Source organism: Engraulis encrasicolus, chromosome 19 (genome assembly GCF_034702125.1).
Source record: "Engraulis encrasicolus isolate BLACKSEA-1 chromosome 19, IST_EnEncr_1.0, whole genome shotgun sequence".
Taxonomy (NCBI): Eukaryota; Metazoa; Chordata; class Actinopteri; order Clupeiformes; family Engraulidae; genus Engraulis; species Engraulis encrasicolus.
This window is the reverse complement of record NC_085875.1, coordinates 9,811,845-9,831,865: the sequence shown is the minus strand read 5'-3', so window position 1 is coordinate 9,831,865 and position 20,021 is coordinate 9,811,845. Positions and strand designations below refer to the sequence as shown.

Below are 20,021 nucleotides of genomic sequence, written 5' to 3'. Positions count from 1 at the left end.
TCTTGACCTCGCGTGGCTTAAACGGCTTAAAAGCCGTTTAGCCAGCGCAGCCGATGAGGGAGACGATGGCCGTGTTTAAGACGCATGAAACATTTGCGACTAATGGTAGCTGAGAGGGAGATGTTTTGCGCCGTTCTGTCAGAGAAAGCATTGCGAAACGATTGGATAATTGGTATAACACGCCTGCCAAACCGTAGCAGACGTATGCAAAAGTCACCGCAGAATGGTTTGCTACGTTGCGGACAAACGATTCATTCAGAACTCTGGAGAAGATGTTGTAAACATTGAAATGTTAATTGGGTTATTTCCACCTAATAAATGGCTTAAAGCTTTAGGCAGTGAGCTCAATCTTCTCTCCTCAAACATTTCAGTCAGTCAGGAAACCGTAGCAAAGCATTGCAGTGGTTGAATGTGAAGTAGTAGTTGATGATACACCGCGCTCTTCCGTGTGGTGCGTCTCCAGTTGAATAACTTTGAAGGTGAAAAAGTGGATCGCACTCGGGTTTTTCTTTTCTTCTTTTTTATTTTTTTATTTATATAGCAGCAGAAGTGTAGACAAACGTTTCGGCTGTTGCCTTCGTCAGTGGTTGAATGTGAAAAATGAAAGAATAAAGACGCACTCACCGCCATTTCACAATGAGGATGTTTTAGCCCGAAACGTTTGTGTGGCGATTAAAAAGTCAAAAAGAAATCTGAGGGGTGCCTCTTTATTAATTTATTTTTTGAGTTTGAGTTTATTTGTGGACAAAGTTAAGCACCCAGTGTAGTGCATTAAAAGGTGTTGAGTGAGCTTCTCTCTGCAGTGGTTGACTGTGCACAGTGTTTTGTTAACCTTAACCCGTTGCCGTAGCTACGAGGAGCGTGCCCGCTACCTGTCGACCATCGTGGAGCACCACCTGGAGCCAACCACCTTCGAGGATTACGCCGCCCGCATGTACTGCCCCGCCCCCCACCACCACGTCCCCTCCGACGCAGGTAAGGCAGAAGTGACGGCTCACCGCCCCGCCCATTTCATCATCACCATCCAATCAGCAGCCATTGGCCACCTCTCACTGAAACACTTTTTGCATGTCACATTTTATTGGGGGGGGATTTGATGTTTGTTTTGCGAATGTACTGTTTCACTGGTGACCTGTGAGGGTGATCCCTGTAAGGTTAGCACAGACCACACACACACACACACACACACACACACACACACACACACACACACACACACACACACACACACACACACACAGGGAAATAGGTAATGGCTCTGGCGGTCCACCTGGATGTGTCATTTCTATCATCCGCATTATCACTCTGCTGCACAATTAAAAAACACACCTTCTCCCTCTTCTTTCTTCAGGGATGCACACTCACACTCTCTCTCTCTCTCTCTCTCTTTCTCTTTCTCTCTCTCTCGTTCTCTCTCTCTCTCTCTCTCTCTCTCTCTCTCGTTCTCTCTCGTTCTCTTTCTCTTTCTTTCTTTTGTTGCGTTTCACTCTCTCTTTCTCACACGGTCTCTCTACCTCTCTTTCTTCTTCTCACTCACACACACTAATGTCCTATTACGGTGTCTGTGCCCATCTGTGGAGACAGAGGCGGCTTTCTCACCTGCAGTATACTGGGTGGAGAGGTGTGAAGTGTTCTGGTTTCCACCGGTCTGCTGGTCACGCACGCACGCACGCACGCACGCACGCACACACACACACACACACACACACACACACACACACACACACACACACACACACACACACACACACACACACACACACACACAAATACACAATTTACCCACATTCAGCAATATAGACTTTGTACGCAGAGATATACAGTACACATACAGAAAAACACATTACATTCACACACATACATTCACACAAGCACTCACACACCTACATTCACACGAGCCCTCACACACACACACACACACACACACACACACACACACACACACACACACACACACACACACACACACACACACACACACACACACACACACACACATTGGTATCCTGAGACCTACTGTGTTACTCAAACATCATCTTTTTTTGTAATCATTTACGGAGACACACACACACACACACGTGCAAGAAATTAATTGACCATGAAACCATTTTACATCCCTTAAGACAACCACGTCAATATTTTTCAAGATATGAATTGTCATGGATTAAACTTGAAATTCAGAATCCTCTTCGGTCAATATTCCTCCTACATGTAAGTGTATGGGTGTGTCTCATTTTTGTTGTCATTCAATCAGTTGGGGGAAGAAAAGAAATTCATTTGATTTGGGATTGAAAAACAGTCGCCTGCAGAAATGCAATGACCAGGCTGCGACTCAGAGCAGGGTTGCCAGATGAGGCTGATGATTTCCAGCCCAAAAAATGCTCAAAACCCCGCCCAATTCTACTGATTTCTATGGCAAAAATTGGGCAGGATTCTCTGCTAAATGCCATTTTCACCCGCACACAGCCATCCTGTAAGCAGCCCAATTGGGCGGGAAATAGCCCAATCTGGCAACACTGCCTCCGAGAGCTGTTTTTTTCTGTCTCAAATGTTTATCCTTTGTTGATTGAGTTTCTCTCCTTTATGTTGGGTTAACATCAGTCCCTCAAGGAAGCTCTGCTTTCTCCTAACACACAAAGTGATCCATTATTTTTTTCTTTCCTTCTGTGTTTGTTTTCCCTTTCTTTTCTTTTCTTTTAATTCCATTTTGTTTGTTTTTTCCCATTTTATTTCATTTTTTCTCTTTTTGTTTCTTTGTTTCCTTTTATCTTATGCCTCCCCCCTCCCCCTCCTTTAGATCATAATCTATCACTTGTGTATATCTAAAGGTAAGATAACTCTGGGATGGGCCCACACAGAGCTCAGGCTGACTCTCTCCTAGCCCTCCTCCTCGCTCCCTCTCTCTTGTCTCTCTCCTGCTTGTAACAAGCGTATGAACTCTTCCGTATCCCTTTGCTCCTTTTAGATGTACTCCTTCATTCTCTCTCTCTCTTTCTCTCACTTTGTCACTGGAATCCTCTGCCCATCTCTTCTCTCTCTCTCTCTCTCTCTCTCTCTCTCTCTCTCTCTCTCTCTCTCTCTCTCTCACTCTCTCTCTCCGTCATTCTCTCTTTCTCTCTCATTCTCTCTCTCTCTCCGTCTCTCTTTCTCTCTCTCTCTCTCCTTATCCGTACCTTTTCTGACATTTTGTTCTCTTCCCTTCCTCCCCAACTGATGACGGTCTATCTGTTCTTTTCCCTTCGTCTCTGGTTCTGAAGAAGTGTGCATCTATCCATCCATCCATCCATCCATCCATCACTTACTCACTCCTCCCGCATGCTGCTCTGATTAACATATATTCTTAGCACCTGCCTGTTGTGTACACACACTTGCACTCCCTTTTCCTATAACGTCACAAGTGAAGGTTGTGTGTGCGTTGTCTCACACACATGCACGCACACACACACACACACACACACACACACACACACACACACACACACACTCACACACACTCACAGCCACCTATTCACCTGGTCACCTTGCTTGTCATCATGTTCGCGTCCTCACTCTGTTCACATCCACTGTCATCACCACCACCATCTACTGTACCGGCATGCTACTACTATTCACTGTTTTGTGTTGTGTGTACTATACAAGGTACAGTGCATTTTGATTCATGTGGAGTGTGTACATTTGTGTGTGCGTGTGTACATTTGTGTGTGCCTGTGTGCGTAAATGTGTCATCATGACTAATATAACTTGTCTGCTATGGTTTGAAGGGATGGTCACACTCAGATCCCTCAAATCCAAGGCCCACCTCTGTCCCACTTAAACCTAACCTGACCTTTCTGTCACAGTCCTAACATGTGTGAGCGTGTGTGTCGGTCAGGGACACAACCCTATTGCCTGTACATTTTTCAACACTATTACTCTATTATATAGTCAAGCTAGACACTGGTAAGTAAGGCCAAGCTGTGCGTGTGCGTGTGCGTGTGCGTGTGTGTGTGTATGTGCGCGCGCGTGTTGGTGTGCGTAACAGTCTCCAGAGTGTATTTTTGTAATGCAAGGGTGCAAACCGTGTGTGTGTGTGCGTGTGGTTGTGCACGTGTGTGCGTTTTTTCCGTGACTAGGTCCTGCTTTTTATCTTTCTGTATGTTTTTCTCTTCTCTGTGCACCAGCTGTTGTTGTCTTTTCCCTGTCGGCTTGTTTCACTGCTCACGCCTCTTTATCTGTTTATCTTTCTCTCCCTCTTCTTCCTTCCTTCCTTCCTTCCCCCTCTCGTCCTTTTTGCCATTCCCTTTTTTCTTCTGGCCCTCATCCTTCCCCATCCAACTCTATTCTACATCTCATTCTTCAATTCCTCTTCTCTTCCTCCTGTACTTGATTTCTTCTTCTTCTTCTTCTTCTTCTTCTTCTTCTTCTTCTTCTTCTTCTTCTTCTTCTTCTTCTTCTTCTTCTTCTTCTTCTTCTTCTGCTTCTTCTTCTTCTTCTTCTTCTTCTTCTTCTGCTTCTTCTTCTTCTGCTGCTTCTTCTTCTTCTGCTTCTTCTTCTTCTTCTTCCCTGTGCCATTCCTTTCACTCTTCTTCTTATCTCTCCTTCTTTAATCATCTCTTCCCCCTCTCCTCTCCTCTTTGTTTGTCTTTTCTTTTCTCTTACCTTCTTCTCCATATCCATCTTTCTGCGCTCTCTTTTTTCCTATGTATGTGTCTCTCTGTCCCTGTCTGTCTGTCTATCTATCTGTCTGTCTGTTTGTCTGTCTGTCTGTCTGTCTGTCTATCTGTCTGGCTGTCTGTCTGTCTGCCTATCTACCTATCCGTCTGCCTGTCTCCCCTCCTCCTCCTCTACCCAAGAGAGAAATGCAGTGGTGTTTCTCCTCCTCCCTAAACCTCCACTAGAAAACATTGGCCTCATCAAGGCAAAGGGCAAAGGCTTGAAAAGGAAGGTGTTTCACGCTAGCTGTGAATGGTACGCTCAAAAACACTCAATCAACAACCAACTACCTCTCTCTTTCTCTCTCTCTCTCTCTCTCTCTCTCTCTCTCTCTCTCTCTCTCTCTCTCTCTCTCTCTCTCTCTCTCTCTCTCTCTATTTCTTGCTTTCGTCTTGCTTTCTCTTGGTCTTTATGTCTGTCTCTATATTTATGTATACTCGTGCTGCTCCTCTGGCTGTCTCACTATTTCAGTTTTAGTTTGTTTTGTCTTTGTTTTCGTTTTCCCTAAACCTTCAGTCCCCCTGTCTCTGTTGGAATGACGTACTCCTCTCTCATCTCCTCTACGCTCCCCTCTTCTCCTCTCTTGTGCTCGTTCCATCTCCCTGATGGATTAGGTGTCATGTCTCTCAGTGTTGATTACTGAAGGCATCCTGTGTGATCAACGTCCTCTGTTTTCCTTGTTTTTATCATTTGTTTGTCTGTTTTTTTCTACTCGTGTCTTGGTTAAGCTTTTGTGTGAAGTTTCACTCAGAATATTGTGAGTGTGAAGACTACACACCCATCTTTCCCCTGAGAAGACCTGTCATTTTAACCCCTTCAGTAACAAACAACCAATTTAGAATAAGTAAACAAATAAATAAATAGCAAATAAGCTCAACTCTGATCAACACCTCGTTGCCTTAGTGACACGGATTGGTATTGACATTTGATTGACAGGCAATACTCTTTCTTGTGAGAGAGGGTGAGAATGGGTGGAAGATTTTTCACTAATGATCATTTTGAGTGAAATTCACAAGAAAAAACAGTCTGGGATGAAACGGATTATAGTGGGGGCCTATGCGTTTTCATCCCGACACACACACACACACACACACACACACACACACACACACACACACACACACACACACACACACATACACACACACACACACATGCACACACCCTCTTCCCTCCGTCTCTGTCAAGAGCTGTGAATCCTCCTGCTTCTCCAGCCTTGACAAAACAGGAGCTGTGGTTCATCTTTGACCGCCCGCCGGACACTGTAGCACTAAATGCATGAACAGGCTGACTGCATACAGACACTGGCTAGTGTACCCCTACCCCCCACCCCTATCTACCTCTGTCTGCATAGAGACTTGACTAGTGTGTTTGTAATGTAGATTGCACTAATAACTCCTCCGTCCGTGTTATGTGACTAGTCAGTGGTCTCTCAGACAGCCCTCCGCCCCCTCAACCCCCACCCTTGGCTTGTCATGGCTAGCCTCATATCTCATGTCTCTCCTGTTGATGATGTATGTTACCTGTCATCTGTATATGTGTGTGCGTGTGCGTGTGCGTGTGTGTGTGTGCGTGTGCGTGTGCGTGCGCGTGCGTGTGCGTGTGCGTGTGCGTGTGCGTGTGCGTGTGCGTGCGCGTGCGCGTGCGCGCGCGTGCGCGTACGTGCGTGTACGTGTGCGTGTGCGTGTGCGTGTGCGTGTGTGTGTGTGTGTGCGCGTGCGCGTGTGCGCGTGCGCGTGCGCGTGCGCGTGCGTGTGTGTGTGTGTGTGCGTGTGCGTGCGCGTGCGTGTGCGTGCGTGTGTGCGTGCGTGTGTGCGCGTGTGCGTGTGCGTGTGTGTGGCTGTGGGTGGGAAGGCATGTGGCTATGTGTGAGCGTGTGGGGGGGATGTTTAACTTTTTTCTTATCTCCTATCCCATCCCCGTCCATGCTTTCTTCGTGCCTCTCTACCCCTCATCTGTTCTCATCTTTACCCCCCCCCCTTCCTACCTTCTTCCTCCATCTCTCCATCTCTCCACTCTTCCTCTTCCATCTCTCCACCTTTCCTCCTCCATCTTTTTCCTCCATCTTTTTTTCCTCCATCTCTCCACCTCCATCTCTTCCTCCTCCTTCCCTTCCCCCTCCATCTCTCCTCCTCCATCTCTTCCTCCGCCACCTCTCCACCCTTCCTCTTCCACCCTTCCCCCTCCATCTCTCCTCCTCCATCTCTTTCCTCCCCCATCTCTCCTCCTCCTCCGCCAGGCTCATGCCACGAGACTCAGGGGGCCGAAAGCCCAGTGGTGGGGATGGGAGCAGCAGCGGCGGCGGCGGGGGTGGCAGCGGTGGCCGGGGGCGACGGGAGCGACTCAGCCTCGCCAATGTCCCCTCGTGCTAGCAAGAGCCGCATGTCCATGAAGCTGCGACGCTCCTCCGGCTCCGCCAACAAGACTTGAGGACCTCCGACCACCACCACCACCACCTCACCTTGACCTTTTGACCCCAGTGTCCTGGGCTTTGACCTTGACTGAGCGACTGAACCCCCACCCCCACACACACTCGTGCACAGTGGCACAGCCCCCCCTTCCCTCTTCCTCACTCACTGACTGTGCTCCAATAGATCCAGCTGCTGATGCCTCTACTGCGCTCCTCCACGACCACCATCACAGCACTCCTCTCCCACACACACACACACACAATCACACACACACACTCCAGTGTTTGCGGAGATGGCAGGACGTGGCCGACTCTCCTACCCGCCCTCCCATCGGCGTCTTCGGTTCTCTTTTCCCTCCACCAAACAGTCACCGCCCCAGGATTCACTGGACCAAAGTCATGACCTTTACGCTTGTACTGTAAACACACCCCCCCCCCCCCCCCAACCATGACCTCCTGACATCCGTCAACCTGCCCGTGACCTTGGTTGAGCTCGGACCAGTGGACCGTAGCATTAGCTGTGCCACCTTTTTAGCATTAGGAAGCATTCAAGTTTTGTCTGCTTTCCGCTTGCACATCCACAGACACACACACACACACACACGTACACGGACAGTGCGCCCATGCCACGGATACTCCTGTGCCGACTGGACTTAACGAGAAGCAGAAGAGGAAGGGAGGGAGTGTGGGAGGACAGGACAGGACAGTGCCTAGACTCTGCTTGTGCCCATGCCAAAACATAAAATATATAAAGAAACAAAAAAATATATGATATGATGAATAAACGAAGAAAACCACACTCGCATAAATACATGGGGGGGGAAACACCACCACACTTCTCTTGAACTCTCTGGACACAAAAAAAGTTGCTCCAGCTGGCACCCTTGGAGCCACTGGACAAGATCAAGAAAAAGAGCTCGACACACGGGAACAAACAACCCTGCTCCATAGCCTGACACTCCAGCTTTTGCAGCTCTGATCCTTAGCACTCGTAGGGGAACACAGAGATTTAAAAAAAAGATCATTTTTAAAAGATGCAGAGACTTGAAAAGCGGTGATGAGACGGATGCCTGTCTCGTCTTTGAGCTCCTCATCATCACCTGGTCGTCATGTTCACTCGTTTCCCGGCTTTGGCATGAGAGAGAGAAAGTGTACCGGTTATATGAGATGGCAAAAACAAAACAAAACAAAAACGAAAAGTCATTTGAGAAATAACACCAGTTTCCCTTATGGTTACTATTGTACCCATCCTGGAAAATGTTATAGAAACCCACTCTGTATACTGTATACATATATATATATATATATATATATATATATAAATTTGTACTGTAGAATTGAAGCTTGCTTTGTTTACAGTTTGCAAAGATGCTGGCCAATGTTTGGCAGTCTAGGGCCTTTATGTTGTGGCTGAATAACATCGTGTTATGTCTGAGGTATGTTTGTGGAGGGAATAAGAAAGCACTTCTTCCTGTTACATGTATTCCATTTTTCTTTGTTTGTTTTTCTTACTTCTCTGTGATTTTTTAGATTTTAATTGTTTTCACTACTGGTCACATACGGTTATGGTCAATATTGTTTTATCATTTGTCGCCTGATGCAGAATGTTACTGAAACATTGTTACTATATATATATATATTATGTTCCCAACACCACTTCACCAGTAACAGTACACGTGTATATACTATAAATATAAATATATACATATTTAATGTATGTGTATAGAGTATGGACAGTATTTGGTCTGTGTACATAGATAACAATATTTAAATCAGTCCAAATGAGCAGCAAGCCGAAACTCTAACTCTTACTCGGAGCCGTTGAGAACATTTAAATCTTTTTTTTCCAAAACATTTTTTAATAGTTTTCAAAAGATGGCGATTGTCAGACCATGCTGTAATGCAGCACGTTGCTAAGGTACCCACTGCTTTCCCTGTCCACTGGTCCAATGCATTAGCATGATAAGTCTCCTCCTCAATGACCTGTTGTGGCCAAGCTTTTCTCAATTTATTGATGCCTAGACACCAGGTCTGCCAAAGAGTTTGTTAAATGTACAATGTGCTGAAGTGTAATTTAAAGAGGCAAAATGAGACCATGTGTGTATATGTATGTATGTAGCCAATAATTTCCAAGTCATCAGCCGATGTTTGGTAAAGCGCACAGTCTTGCAAAACCTCACTTTTCTCCCTGCGCAATGCGTTATGCCAGACTGGGAAAGCAGAGGGGTACACTGAACGATCTTACAGCTGTTGTTTTTATACTTGTTGGAATCGCACCCTGTCGCCGAGTTTTGTTTTTGTCTACGGTTTTCTTTTTTTATATAAAGTTATGATTGAGATCCCGGTGTCTTCGCCGAGTGGTAGGTGTTTCGACGGAGAAGAAAGGGATAGCGTTGCTGACTGCATTTTGACAAAAGTATTGCTGCCCATGCGTAAAAGCGCAACGGCTTTTGGCATGTTTCCAGTTAATTCCTTTTCGAGTCATATTCTGTTTTTTTGTCTCTCACTGAATATATGTCCGATTTTTATACGAGGTCAATCCATATGTTTGGACTGAGAGTAATGTATTTTCAGATAAAGAGCTATATGCGAAAGTTTTAAGACAGTAAGGCCAAATCCAGACTTATATTGCCGGCGAGCGACCTCTACCCTCCTTGCACGAGTTACTGAGACAGGTGCCTGTTGTTGTAAAACTGGGGGCGAAAACAAAATAAACACAAAAAGAGAACTCTACCTTTGAAGGTTATGATGATGTACGCTACTACTGAGCAAAGACTGCATGAGTATCGCCAGTACTAACCGCATGTGTTGACATAACAGCTTCACAACACCAGACACACGCACTCACCCGCACATACGCCAGGCTGTAAAATTGTCATACTTGTAGTAGCCTATCTATACAATAATGGTTATAAAAGATGGAAAACTACGGAGATGTGCAATTGAACATGGAAATAAAGATGTTCATATCACAGACTTTATTTTGTCTTCTATTTTTTTTTTCTTCATTGGGGATACATTGTCCTGCAAGAACAAGTACCAATTTGCCCAAAATGTATATGAAGGCTTGTGCATGGACTGATATGACTTGTGAACAGACAGTTCCAAACGTTTAGACAGAAGAGTGATGACTTGTTCAGTGATCGATAAAGATAAAGAGATTAAGCCTCGGTTCAGACGTTTTATTGACTTCACCTTCCAGTTTGTCACACCAATGCAATAATTTGTTGTACATAAGAAAATATAAATATATACTGTATCACTGTATATTTAGTTGTTACATAGAGGCTAAGATTATTTATAGGCATTTCCCGGATGAGAATGAAATGAGTATTTTGTCACAATCACCGCGTTTACACATTCACAAATGCATATGAAAATACATTTCGTGTATTTTTAAAGAACAACTACAACTAAACAAGTAGAATTTCCATAGGAACTATAACACGTGTAAGTGGGAGAATATCATATTATTGTAGTGATTAGTAGGCTACATGTAACATAAGGTTTGTTTTCGCATGAATGTAAATTGCCTTGTGTGTGAGCAGTTTGATTATATTAGCCCATCTTCCCGGGTCTCGGTCTGTAGGTCCCTTGAGGATACAAATTAAGCTTCTGCATTTAACTGTCCATTACACACAGACGCTTGACTTGACACATGTCAATGACGCTGCGCAAATCCATAGTGAATGAATAACAATAGATTTAAAAAAAAACAAAGCTTAAACGCTTATTGTTACTCTGCAGTGATTAATGATTAATTTCAGAGCTGAGCGTGATTTCCTTGGCCATCATCAATGAGCGTCCCATATGTGCCATGTCTTTAAATCATGTATGCTAGAGGACACGCATAAAAGCATTTTCCCCACGCTAGCAGCCTGGTCTTACTGCCATCTGGAGCAGCATGACTTGCCGGCTCTCCGTGGGGTGAGACTTGTTGATATGCCTCGTCAGCCCGGGGGAACTGAAGAAGGTGGATGGGCAGTGTTTACACGTGAAGATCTGCTGGTCGCCGTGGGTCAGCTCGGGTCTGACCAGCGCGCTGGCGCTTTTCATGGGGTTGAGGAACAGGTCCTCCCTCACGGCGTGCCACAGCCTGTGCTTGTCCCGGATCTCCAGGGAGGGGAAGTGGGCCCCGCAGAGGTGGCACGGGAAGGTGATCTGTTCACTGATGTACTGGCTGTACGGCGAAGGTTTGATTGTCTCGTGTGCAGCCAGGTGTTTGCGCAGGTAGGCTTGCCTTCGAAACTTCTTACCGCAGTAGCAGCACTCGTACACCTCTTCCTCGCAGCCCGGTGATGGCAAACACGACACAGGCGCGGGCTCCCCCTTATCAACGCAGTGCAACAAGCTGTCATTGTCGCCCGCTCTGATGTGCAGGTCGAAGCATTTCTCAGGTGACAGGTAATGCGGTCGCAGCGATGGCGGGTTTTCTCTGTGCATCTCTTGGGCATGTGCGCCGGTGTCAGCTATGCGGTGGCACTGGGCGCTATCCAGTGAGTTGTGGTGCTGATTGTTCAGGCGCAGCTTGGTCGCGTTCTCTTTCTCCTCGGCGGATAGCTTCTCCATTCCACGGCTGTCCATAGCTGATTTCTTCCCGCCTCCTTGCGACTCACCGTTGTTGGCTGCGCGAGGCTTGTGCCAGCGACGGTGCGAGGCCAAGTTGGCGGGACAGCTGAAAACTTTGTCGCACTCGGGGCAGCGGTACTCGATGCGCACGATCCGGGAGCACTTGTGCTGTGCGAGGGAGAAGGGGTCCTGATATTCCTCCTTACAGAGCTGGCAAATGAACTCGCCTAACGGCTTCTTCCTCCCCGAGGACGAAGTGAGCTTGGTCTCTGGGCCCTCTTTCTTTATCTTAAGTCCTAACACCGGTGAAGTGGTCACCTCGTCCTCGAAGTTGAGTTTCCTCATCACTTTAGGTTTCTTCGTTGGTGGCTTGCTCTTGCGCTCGCTGTCAGTGTTGGCGCGTTTCAGGTTCTGATGGAATGTAGAGTAGAGCTGAACCGGCGTGTCGAATGTCATCTCCGCGTGGTTCATCAGTAGCCGCTCGATGGAGGACACCGGGGTGCTGAGAGGGAACGACTCGGCCGTGGCCGGCGAACCTAGGCACCTGTCAAAGAAGGGTTCCTTCAACTCTGCACTAATGGGTTTGATGGGGCTGTAAGCAGCCTCGGCCCGGCCGGGTGACCCCAGGGGCACGGGGTCGCTGATGAGTGGTGGTGTCAGATTGGTGATGTCCACCACAAGTTCTTCATCTTCATCGCTTCTCGGACTTTCGGGAAGTTGGGCTTGCTCTGTGTCTGTCGGGACGCGGGTCCATGTTTCATGGAAGTCCTCCTCCGTCTGAGGCGCAGTCGAATGCGTAACCAGGACGCTCGGTGGTCCATCTGGGATGAGCGCCGGTAGGTGCGTCTCTTTGGGAAACTCGAGGGGCCCTTGGCGCGCTCTGTAGGACGCAGGAGAGCCCCGCTTGCTCCTCTTCACCAAGAAACCACGCGGCATTCTCCCCCACTGTACAGTGTGCGTCCCTGTCAAGACGAGAACGGCCAGAGACACCGCAAGATGCAAACAACAGTCACTTGTCACTCCAGGAGAGGTGCAGGCGGACGCAGCCAAGAGGAGAGGAGGAGGGACACTGTCACGTCGATACGCATGGCTTGTTTTTTATCTTGAGGGTCGCCATCTACTTTTGTGAAGTCACCGTCAGTGTCAACGCCTCGGCCAATCAGTGGCGACATTAAAGAGGGAGGGCGTGTAGCCTCTAATGAGAATATTCACTTACAGATTGATTGCTAATGGAGAGCAGATTGCATTTTCTCACATCCGTATGATTGTTGTAGGCGCTTGGGTGGATGAAACCATCCATGCATACTTTTCCTTTAACTTTTTTTTTTTTTTTAATTATCACAGTTGCTTGTTAAAGTTCAGAGGGTTATCAATATGCCCCAATTAGGCCTACAGTGTACACAGGCGGTGCTTTGGTGGGGGTATACAGCTTGAAAACCCGTATTGCTGTAAGGTCTCCTGGAAGACGCATGGAAATAATTATTGCATCGCAAATTTATGGTGATTTCCAAACACTTAATTGTAATTCTCTTGGTATAATTATTTTACAAACGGAATGAAACATAACATCAGATGTTCAGAAATGATAACACGTCTTTCATAACGGAGTTATAATATGCACATGCACGTTTTAAATTATTTCAGCCCTCCCTAGTTAAATTAGGGAATTAGGCTGTTGCGGGCCATTATCCAGTTTAATATGACTGAACTGGCTGGGGGGAAAACTCGTGTCGTGTCATTGAATAAATAGAACAGCATGTATTTGTGTCCGAACAATGTTTTAAACCAAATGCCTTATCCTGTCTAATAAAGAAATCTCTCCTAATGACCAGAAGCGCACATGCTCAGCGTCTCCACAGAGCATTAATGAGAGCGAGCCTATGCACTTGGGTGTGCGCACATTAACCTTTCCCTGGATTCTGGCTTAGTGTTTAAACGCTTCCTGTTGTTGTAAACAGACAAAAAAAACGACTAGGCTATTAAGACGCTGGATTCTTTTTGGCTCAGTGTTCCTTTTGGCACGCTGCGTAAGTTGGTGCTGGGCGCGCGCCAGCATGGAGCCTTTAAAACATCCATTTGAGGCACTTTACCTGTTACCTGATGCGCGTCTCTGGGATACAATCTGCTAAATTGCTGTTTATCCGTTTATTCTGTCGCTTAATTTGAACCACAGCAATACTGTTGGGGGAAAACACATTTAATCATCCACAAAAAGGTGACAGCCGTTTTATGCTTCTAAAGCCTCAAAAAAGCTGGAGCAAGATAGGCCTAATGAGGCGCTTTAATGTAATGCAGGGCGTGTGCTGAAGTGCACTCTCTTCATTTAGGTTTTAATATCATACGATATTAATCTAGGGACATTTTGTAAATAGACGTTTTATTGTCGTCGTTAGCGATTAGATATGTTTGTTTTTATTGCGGGCAGATGCTCGAAATGTTATCTTGCACACCCGGTTAGATCTTTTATTACTCTCTCGCAATCACATCTGTGCTTATGTGTTGGACCCTGATAAGAGAGATGCTATCGGTGGCATGGGATGTAAATTGCCAAGCGGTTTTGCAGCAAGCCGTGCAGGGGCGGGCGAGCCAAAGCATCCCGCATAGCATTCACTGGCTTTGTGGCATTAACGATGGGAAGATCTCCCCCTCCCATTCCCAGGGCATCGCGCTATCTCTCGGCAGAAGGGGCAGCGATGCTCAAGGCAACGGCAGGACAGCGTTCGGGGGGCTGTCCAATTCGCCTATAACCTGCCAGCGGGAACGACACACACACACACACACACACACACACACACACACACACACACACACACACACACACACACTCCCTCTGTCTCCATCCCTCTATCCCAAAGCTGGGAGAGGAGATAAGGGATCGGGGTGTCTAATGTCTTTTCATTTTGGTGGAGGGAGAGGAAGCGATTGGGGCCGACCTCCCAGGATCGTTATGGCCCGCTGTGGTTAGCGGTTTCAGCGGGGCGGCGGGCCTCATTAATCAGAGCAAATGGGCGTGAGAGTGGGCGATAGGGACTACGAGAGGACGCTGTGATCCAAAGAGACAGAGGTAACCTACCATGAGAGCAGGACCCGTCTATGTTGTCCGACGCAGATCACCGCGGGAAATTCGCCTTATCTTTCGAAAACTGCCCCCTGGAGAGTGGCACGGATAAACTGGGGCGTTGGGTTTGTTTCAGAAATGAATAACAGGCTTCTTTGATTGTCTGTTGGTAGACCTACATACATGGTTCAGTTGTAGCCTACTTTTGACTTAAAATATTATAGAATATTATAGAATATCATAGCATTTTTAGAATTAACAAACACCCCTCAGTCCCGTCCCTTCATAGGCTACTCTGAAAATGAGTGGTCTATTACGCACCCATAGTTATGCCCTTGACCTTCATCATCACATAAGCTAAATCGACAGACTGGAGGATTAAGGTTGCTGAAGCGGAATGTCCTTCTTGGAGTGAGACGTTTGTCTCCTAAACAGCCAAACACAGACCGCGACCGCGGTATTGATCTGCCACTTTTCAGCTGTCTCAAAGTCTTAGCTCAAACCTGGCATCTCGCTCCCTGTGCCATGTGGCGGAGCGGCCATAACGCAGATGTAGGAATTCACTGTAATCGTTTACAACGAGGGGGCAATTAGTCTAGTTGCTGACGCACTGGGTATTTATTTAATCGCCGTTGGAGCTCGCGGATGATTGAGTCTTATGCGATGATTAAGTGCGGGAGAGGGTTCCGCGCTTGGCTTCACTGGAGTCTTTCAGCACCGCGGGATACGGACAGCTCCGGCTCTGGTTGGGGCTTCTATGATCTGGCAGCGTAGAGGCGGCAGATTGTTGTGTAATTAATTAATTTTAAATTGGTCTTAATTAACACTCATACCCTTGGCTCGGACTTGTGAGCACGTGGGCCCACTCCGGCACCACATTTCTGTGAAGTAGGCTATCATCGTCGGTAGGCTACGATAGGCCCTTCCTCTCCAAGTTCACAAAACGTCTATGCCAATTGAGGGGTATTTATTTATAGGCTTCATTTCCACGTAGGTTTATTCAAACACAGAAGCCGTGCTTCGAAAGTAGGTTATTCTACTGCTTTTTTTCTTTTTCGTTGTTGGTTTCCAGAGGAAGTCTAATGGGGAAAAAATATTGCAAAGTTAAGTTTGACCTGAGAAAAAAGAATGACTGTCTTTTCTAGTATACAGTGGTCTGAAAGTGAACTATGAGAAATTACTATAGCCTAAATTGTGTCAGGCTTCCTATAGTCTGAGACAATTAGTGCCCACCAATATGTGAAGCCCCAGAAATAGGCCTAGGCCTACTGAATGTATTCTGAATATACACGTCATCTTGCCGCCATCTGCTGGCGAGTACATGTAGCCTAAATGAATTACCTCCTTTGCCCACTGGGGGGCGACATGACATGACATGTCAATTGTCCAATGCATTGATGATCAGGGGGGAATTCCAGTCCTGATGTCCAGTCATTGATGACGAATCCCAAGACAGTTTGACACCACTCTTAAGGGAACATGAGATGGCCCGTGTTCTGCTCCCAAACGTCACGTTTCGACTGTGCAGGTCGACTTGATATTCCTGTGCAACTTCTCATAGGTCTACTAATACTACATTGTTTAGGGGAACTGCTTATTTTGAAGATCATTGGTTCATGGAAATAGGAAATAATTTCTAATAAGACCAATAGTACCAATGAGGAAATTGCATAAACTCTTGAAGATGTGTTTATTTAGCCCCCTGAGTCATGCTTGTGGTTTTAGTCTTGGCACCATTGATGTCATTTGAAGTGCTGGCCTTCTAATTAAAACAAATCATGTGCATCATTGCAAAAAAAAATACCGCTTTGGAAATTCTCACTGCTGCTTTCAGCAAAACACACACACACACACACACACACACACACACACACACACACACACACACACACACACACACACACACACACACACACACACACACACACACACACACACACACACACACACACACACACACACACACACACACACACACACACATAATTGTGTCGCTGTAAAATGTCATGTGAAACTAAACTGATACCACATGATTGTGAGTGCAACTTGTGCAGTAGGCCTATGCATATAGGCAGTGGTTAAATTCGCTGTTAGGGGAAGGGGACCTGCTCCTTATTCAAAGAGGTCAATATCTGTGTAATGTCTATATATGTACATATGAAGGGTTTATTTGCAAAACGGTGTATCTCCATTTTTTTACTTTTGCATTTTATTATTGGAAATGACTTTTCAGAGGTCATATCACCTATGAGTGAATTCTTACCATTCAAATATTTTGAGAGCATACTTTTTTAATCTATATAAAATGCAGTTTTGCAATGCAATTCAATGGAATGCCCCATATCAAAATATCAATTTCCCAAAATTCTACAAAATGGAGATACAACGTTTTGCAAATAAAGCCTTCATATGTAGATACTATGTAGATCCTGCTCCATGACTGAGGTACCCTGAGCATGGTACCGTCCCGCCGCACTGCTCCCTTTTGGGCGCAACTGGGGGCTGCCCCCTTGCATGGGTGAGGCATAAATGCAATTTTGTTGTGTGCAGTGTACACTTGAGTGCTGTGGTGTGCTGTGTCAAAATGACAACTGGAGTTGGAGTTTCCCAGTGGGGCTTTCACTTTCACTTATACCAATGGCAGTATATTATAATTATACAATCAATGATAAATACAGTTCTTCTGTGCCATGCAAGGGACCTTGGCTTTGGAGGGCTTTCTTGCTGAGATGAGGAGGCATGCATGCAGAGCTTTGCTCTGAAGGTTTCTGCCATGCGGGCCTGGACTGGTAATCTGGCATACGGGGCATTTCCCAGTAGGCCAACAGTCCTCAGGGGCCCAGGCTGCTGCCACTGTTTTTGTCTTTGCTGACAGACTGGCATCTTAATTTACAATTTAGAATTTAGAGTGGTCTGTGCAGAAATACCCAGACAATTTTAGGCCCAGTCCAGTCTTGGCTTCAGCCCACTTCAAACTGCATATGAACATAATAATGTACTGCATAGGAATTCAGCAATGGGCCCTAATCTCCTTCTTCAACACAAGCTAATGCCAAACTTCAGGCATCAGATATTCAATAATACCTTTAAATGTCAGAAAATTCAGATGTATAGGTCACGTCGTGAAGACAATACAAATGTTACATTTTTAAAAAAAGAAAGAAACTACCACACCTTAAGCCCAGCCAACCCCCGCAAGCATTTCAGGAAGATTGAGTTAAGCAGCTAAGGTATTTGAGAGCAATTAGTCTGTACAGTGCACGTCTGCACATGACGAGACCTGTCTGATGCTAATACGTATCTGTCTCTCCAGTCTGATGCACGATGCACTCCAGCTAGCATTATGGGAAGCAGTGTTTGGGTTGGGCAGTCATGGGTAAGCGGTTATTGCATCAGACTTGTAGCCCAAAGGTTGCCGGTTTCGACTCCCGACCCGCCAGGTTGGTAGGGGAAGTAATTAACCAGTGCTCTCCCCCATCCTCCATGACTGAGGTATCCTGGTACCGCCCTGCCGCACTGCTCCCTTGGGGCGCCATTGAGGGCTGCCCCCTTGCACGGGTGAGGCATGAATGCAATTTTGTTGTGTGCAGTGTGCAGTGAACACTTGGTGTGCTCTGGAGTGCTGTGTCACAATGACAATGGGAGTTGGAGTTTCTCAACTGGGCTTTCACTTTCTTTCACTTTGAGCAGGCATACACAAAGAAGGAGTGCTACAGGGGCTCTAACCCTTTTGCTTTTCTATGCCCTTTAGACATGGCTGTTTTGGGGTTTTAAAAGAATTACAAGGACTGAGCATGTATGCTCTCTTTTAGTAGAGAAAGTGCGCTCAACTCCGAACAGGGTCTGAAGAAGGCTTAGGCCGAAACGTCTGTCTGCCATGCTAACCCAGTATTAAAACTGCAAGAAATTGATCCGGGAGTGCGGCTTTTTTACCATACATGTATGCTCTGTATCAGGAGGTCGTTAATGTGATGCTTGGAATTTTCTTTCCATGCGCCCCTTTTAAGCCCCCGTCCCTCCTCCTAAGGTCTTTCCACACAGCCCTGGTTTTGAGGAACCAAAAACAGTAACCATGCACTGCTGCTGCTGCTGCTGCTGCTGCTGCTGTTACTGCTGCTGATGTTACTGCTGCTGCTGCTGCTGCTGCTGCTGCTGCTGCTGCTGCTGCTGCTGCTGCTGCTGTTACCACAGAGTGAGTTTAGCGCACTCTGCATGTTCTAACTTGGGGAATCTTGACGAACATTCTGGGGCATGGAAATTTTACTGCTCCAGCTTGTGGGAAGGAAAGAGAGCAATCTGGGACTGGGAAGCACTGAGGAAATCTTTTTTTTTAACCAATGGAGAGTACCAGGTTGCCAGTGACGAAAAAAGACTTGCTATAGAAATAGTTTCTATTTCCTTGTTAAGTTTTGTCCTTTGTCATTTTTTTTCATTTGCATTTTCTCATTCTAAATAGAGTGACTCATGGGTAGTCAATATTTCAAAGTCCAACAAAAGACTCAAACCTTATACTCTATTAGTTCATGTATTATAATGTGAAACTCGTGTTATATGAGGGCCTTTTTTACAGACAAACTGTACATTTGAGAGATTTCAGTCAGATGAAAGTCTGTGGATCTGTAGAATTGTTGAAAAACATCATTAATCAGTTCTCTTTACCAAGAGAGGACATTCTTCTGTCCACTGGTGCACTATTTCTAATTATAAATATCCTACAGTATATAAATATGTAAGTATATACATACATTTGTAAGGGGAATGTACAGTCTACTATGTCTTAGGGTGGAGGCACCCAGAGTAAGCATTCCACTATTACCATGTTTGCTGCCATGCAACAGGTGAGACTGGAACCCAAACCACATTCCACACATTCTTCACAAGAGAGACAGATAGGAAAAGAAAAAAAAGAAAGAGAGACAGACAGACAGCGAGAAAGAAATGCAAAGACACATAGTAGGTGATTCACTCGCAGGATTCCCCCAAAACGCCCCCACTCAGGGGAGGTGAGGTGAGGCGTGGAGTCACGCACGGGACGGGCCACAGGAAATATAGGCGAAGGGTGACTGAGGAGTGAGGTGGCATGGCACCAGCGCTGGGATCCTTGGGAAATCCGGATGAACTGGATGGGCTGTGTCCTGTACCACACCACCATGTTTATGATTCATCATCAGTGATTAAGGCCCTACTGGAGCACACCTTGTGTGCATGTGCGTGCGTGTGTGTGTGTGTGTGTGTGGCCTTTAAGTGTGTATGTGTCAGGGCTTTTCTGGACTAAAGGTCACTTCTTACAGA

The 20,021-nt window shown here is 46.2% G+C and overlaps 2 protein-coding genes across 2 annotated transcripts in view; one reads left to right on the top strand and one right to left on the bottom strand.

Moving 5' to 3' along the window:
• The window catches only part of ralgapa1 (Ral GTPase activating protein catalytic subunit alpha 1), a 171,500-nt gene extending 161,421 nt beyond the window's left edge, over nucleotides 1-10,079 (top strand). Inside the window, exons 41-42 of the mRNA XM_063183617.1 lie at nucleotides 851-975; nucleotides 6,932-10,079. Of these exons, the coding sequence (XP_063039687.1) occupies nucleotides 851-975; nucleotides 6,932-7,122 (316 nt within the window). The 3' untranslated portion in view covers nucleotides 7,123-10,079. The remainder of the gene's footprint in view (nucleotides 1-850; nucleotides 976-6,931) is intronic.
• Nucleotides 10,080-10,562: 483 nt separating this feature from the next.
• Nucleotides 10,563-12,650, bottom strand: LOC134435199 (insulinoma-associated protein 2). The gene has a single exon (XM_063184066.1). It carries the CDS (start codon nucleotides 12,605-12,607, stop codon nucleotides 10,973-10,975), a length of 1,635 nt encoding a protein of 544 aa, XP_063040136.1. The 5' UTR covers nucleotides 12,608-12,650; the 3' UTR covers nucleotides 10,563-10,972.
• Between the last annotated feature and the right edge of the window lie 7,371 nt (nucleotides 12,651-20,021).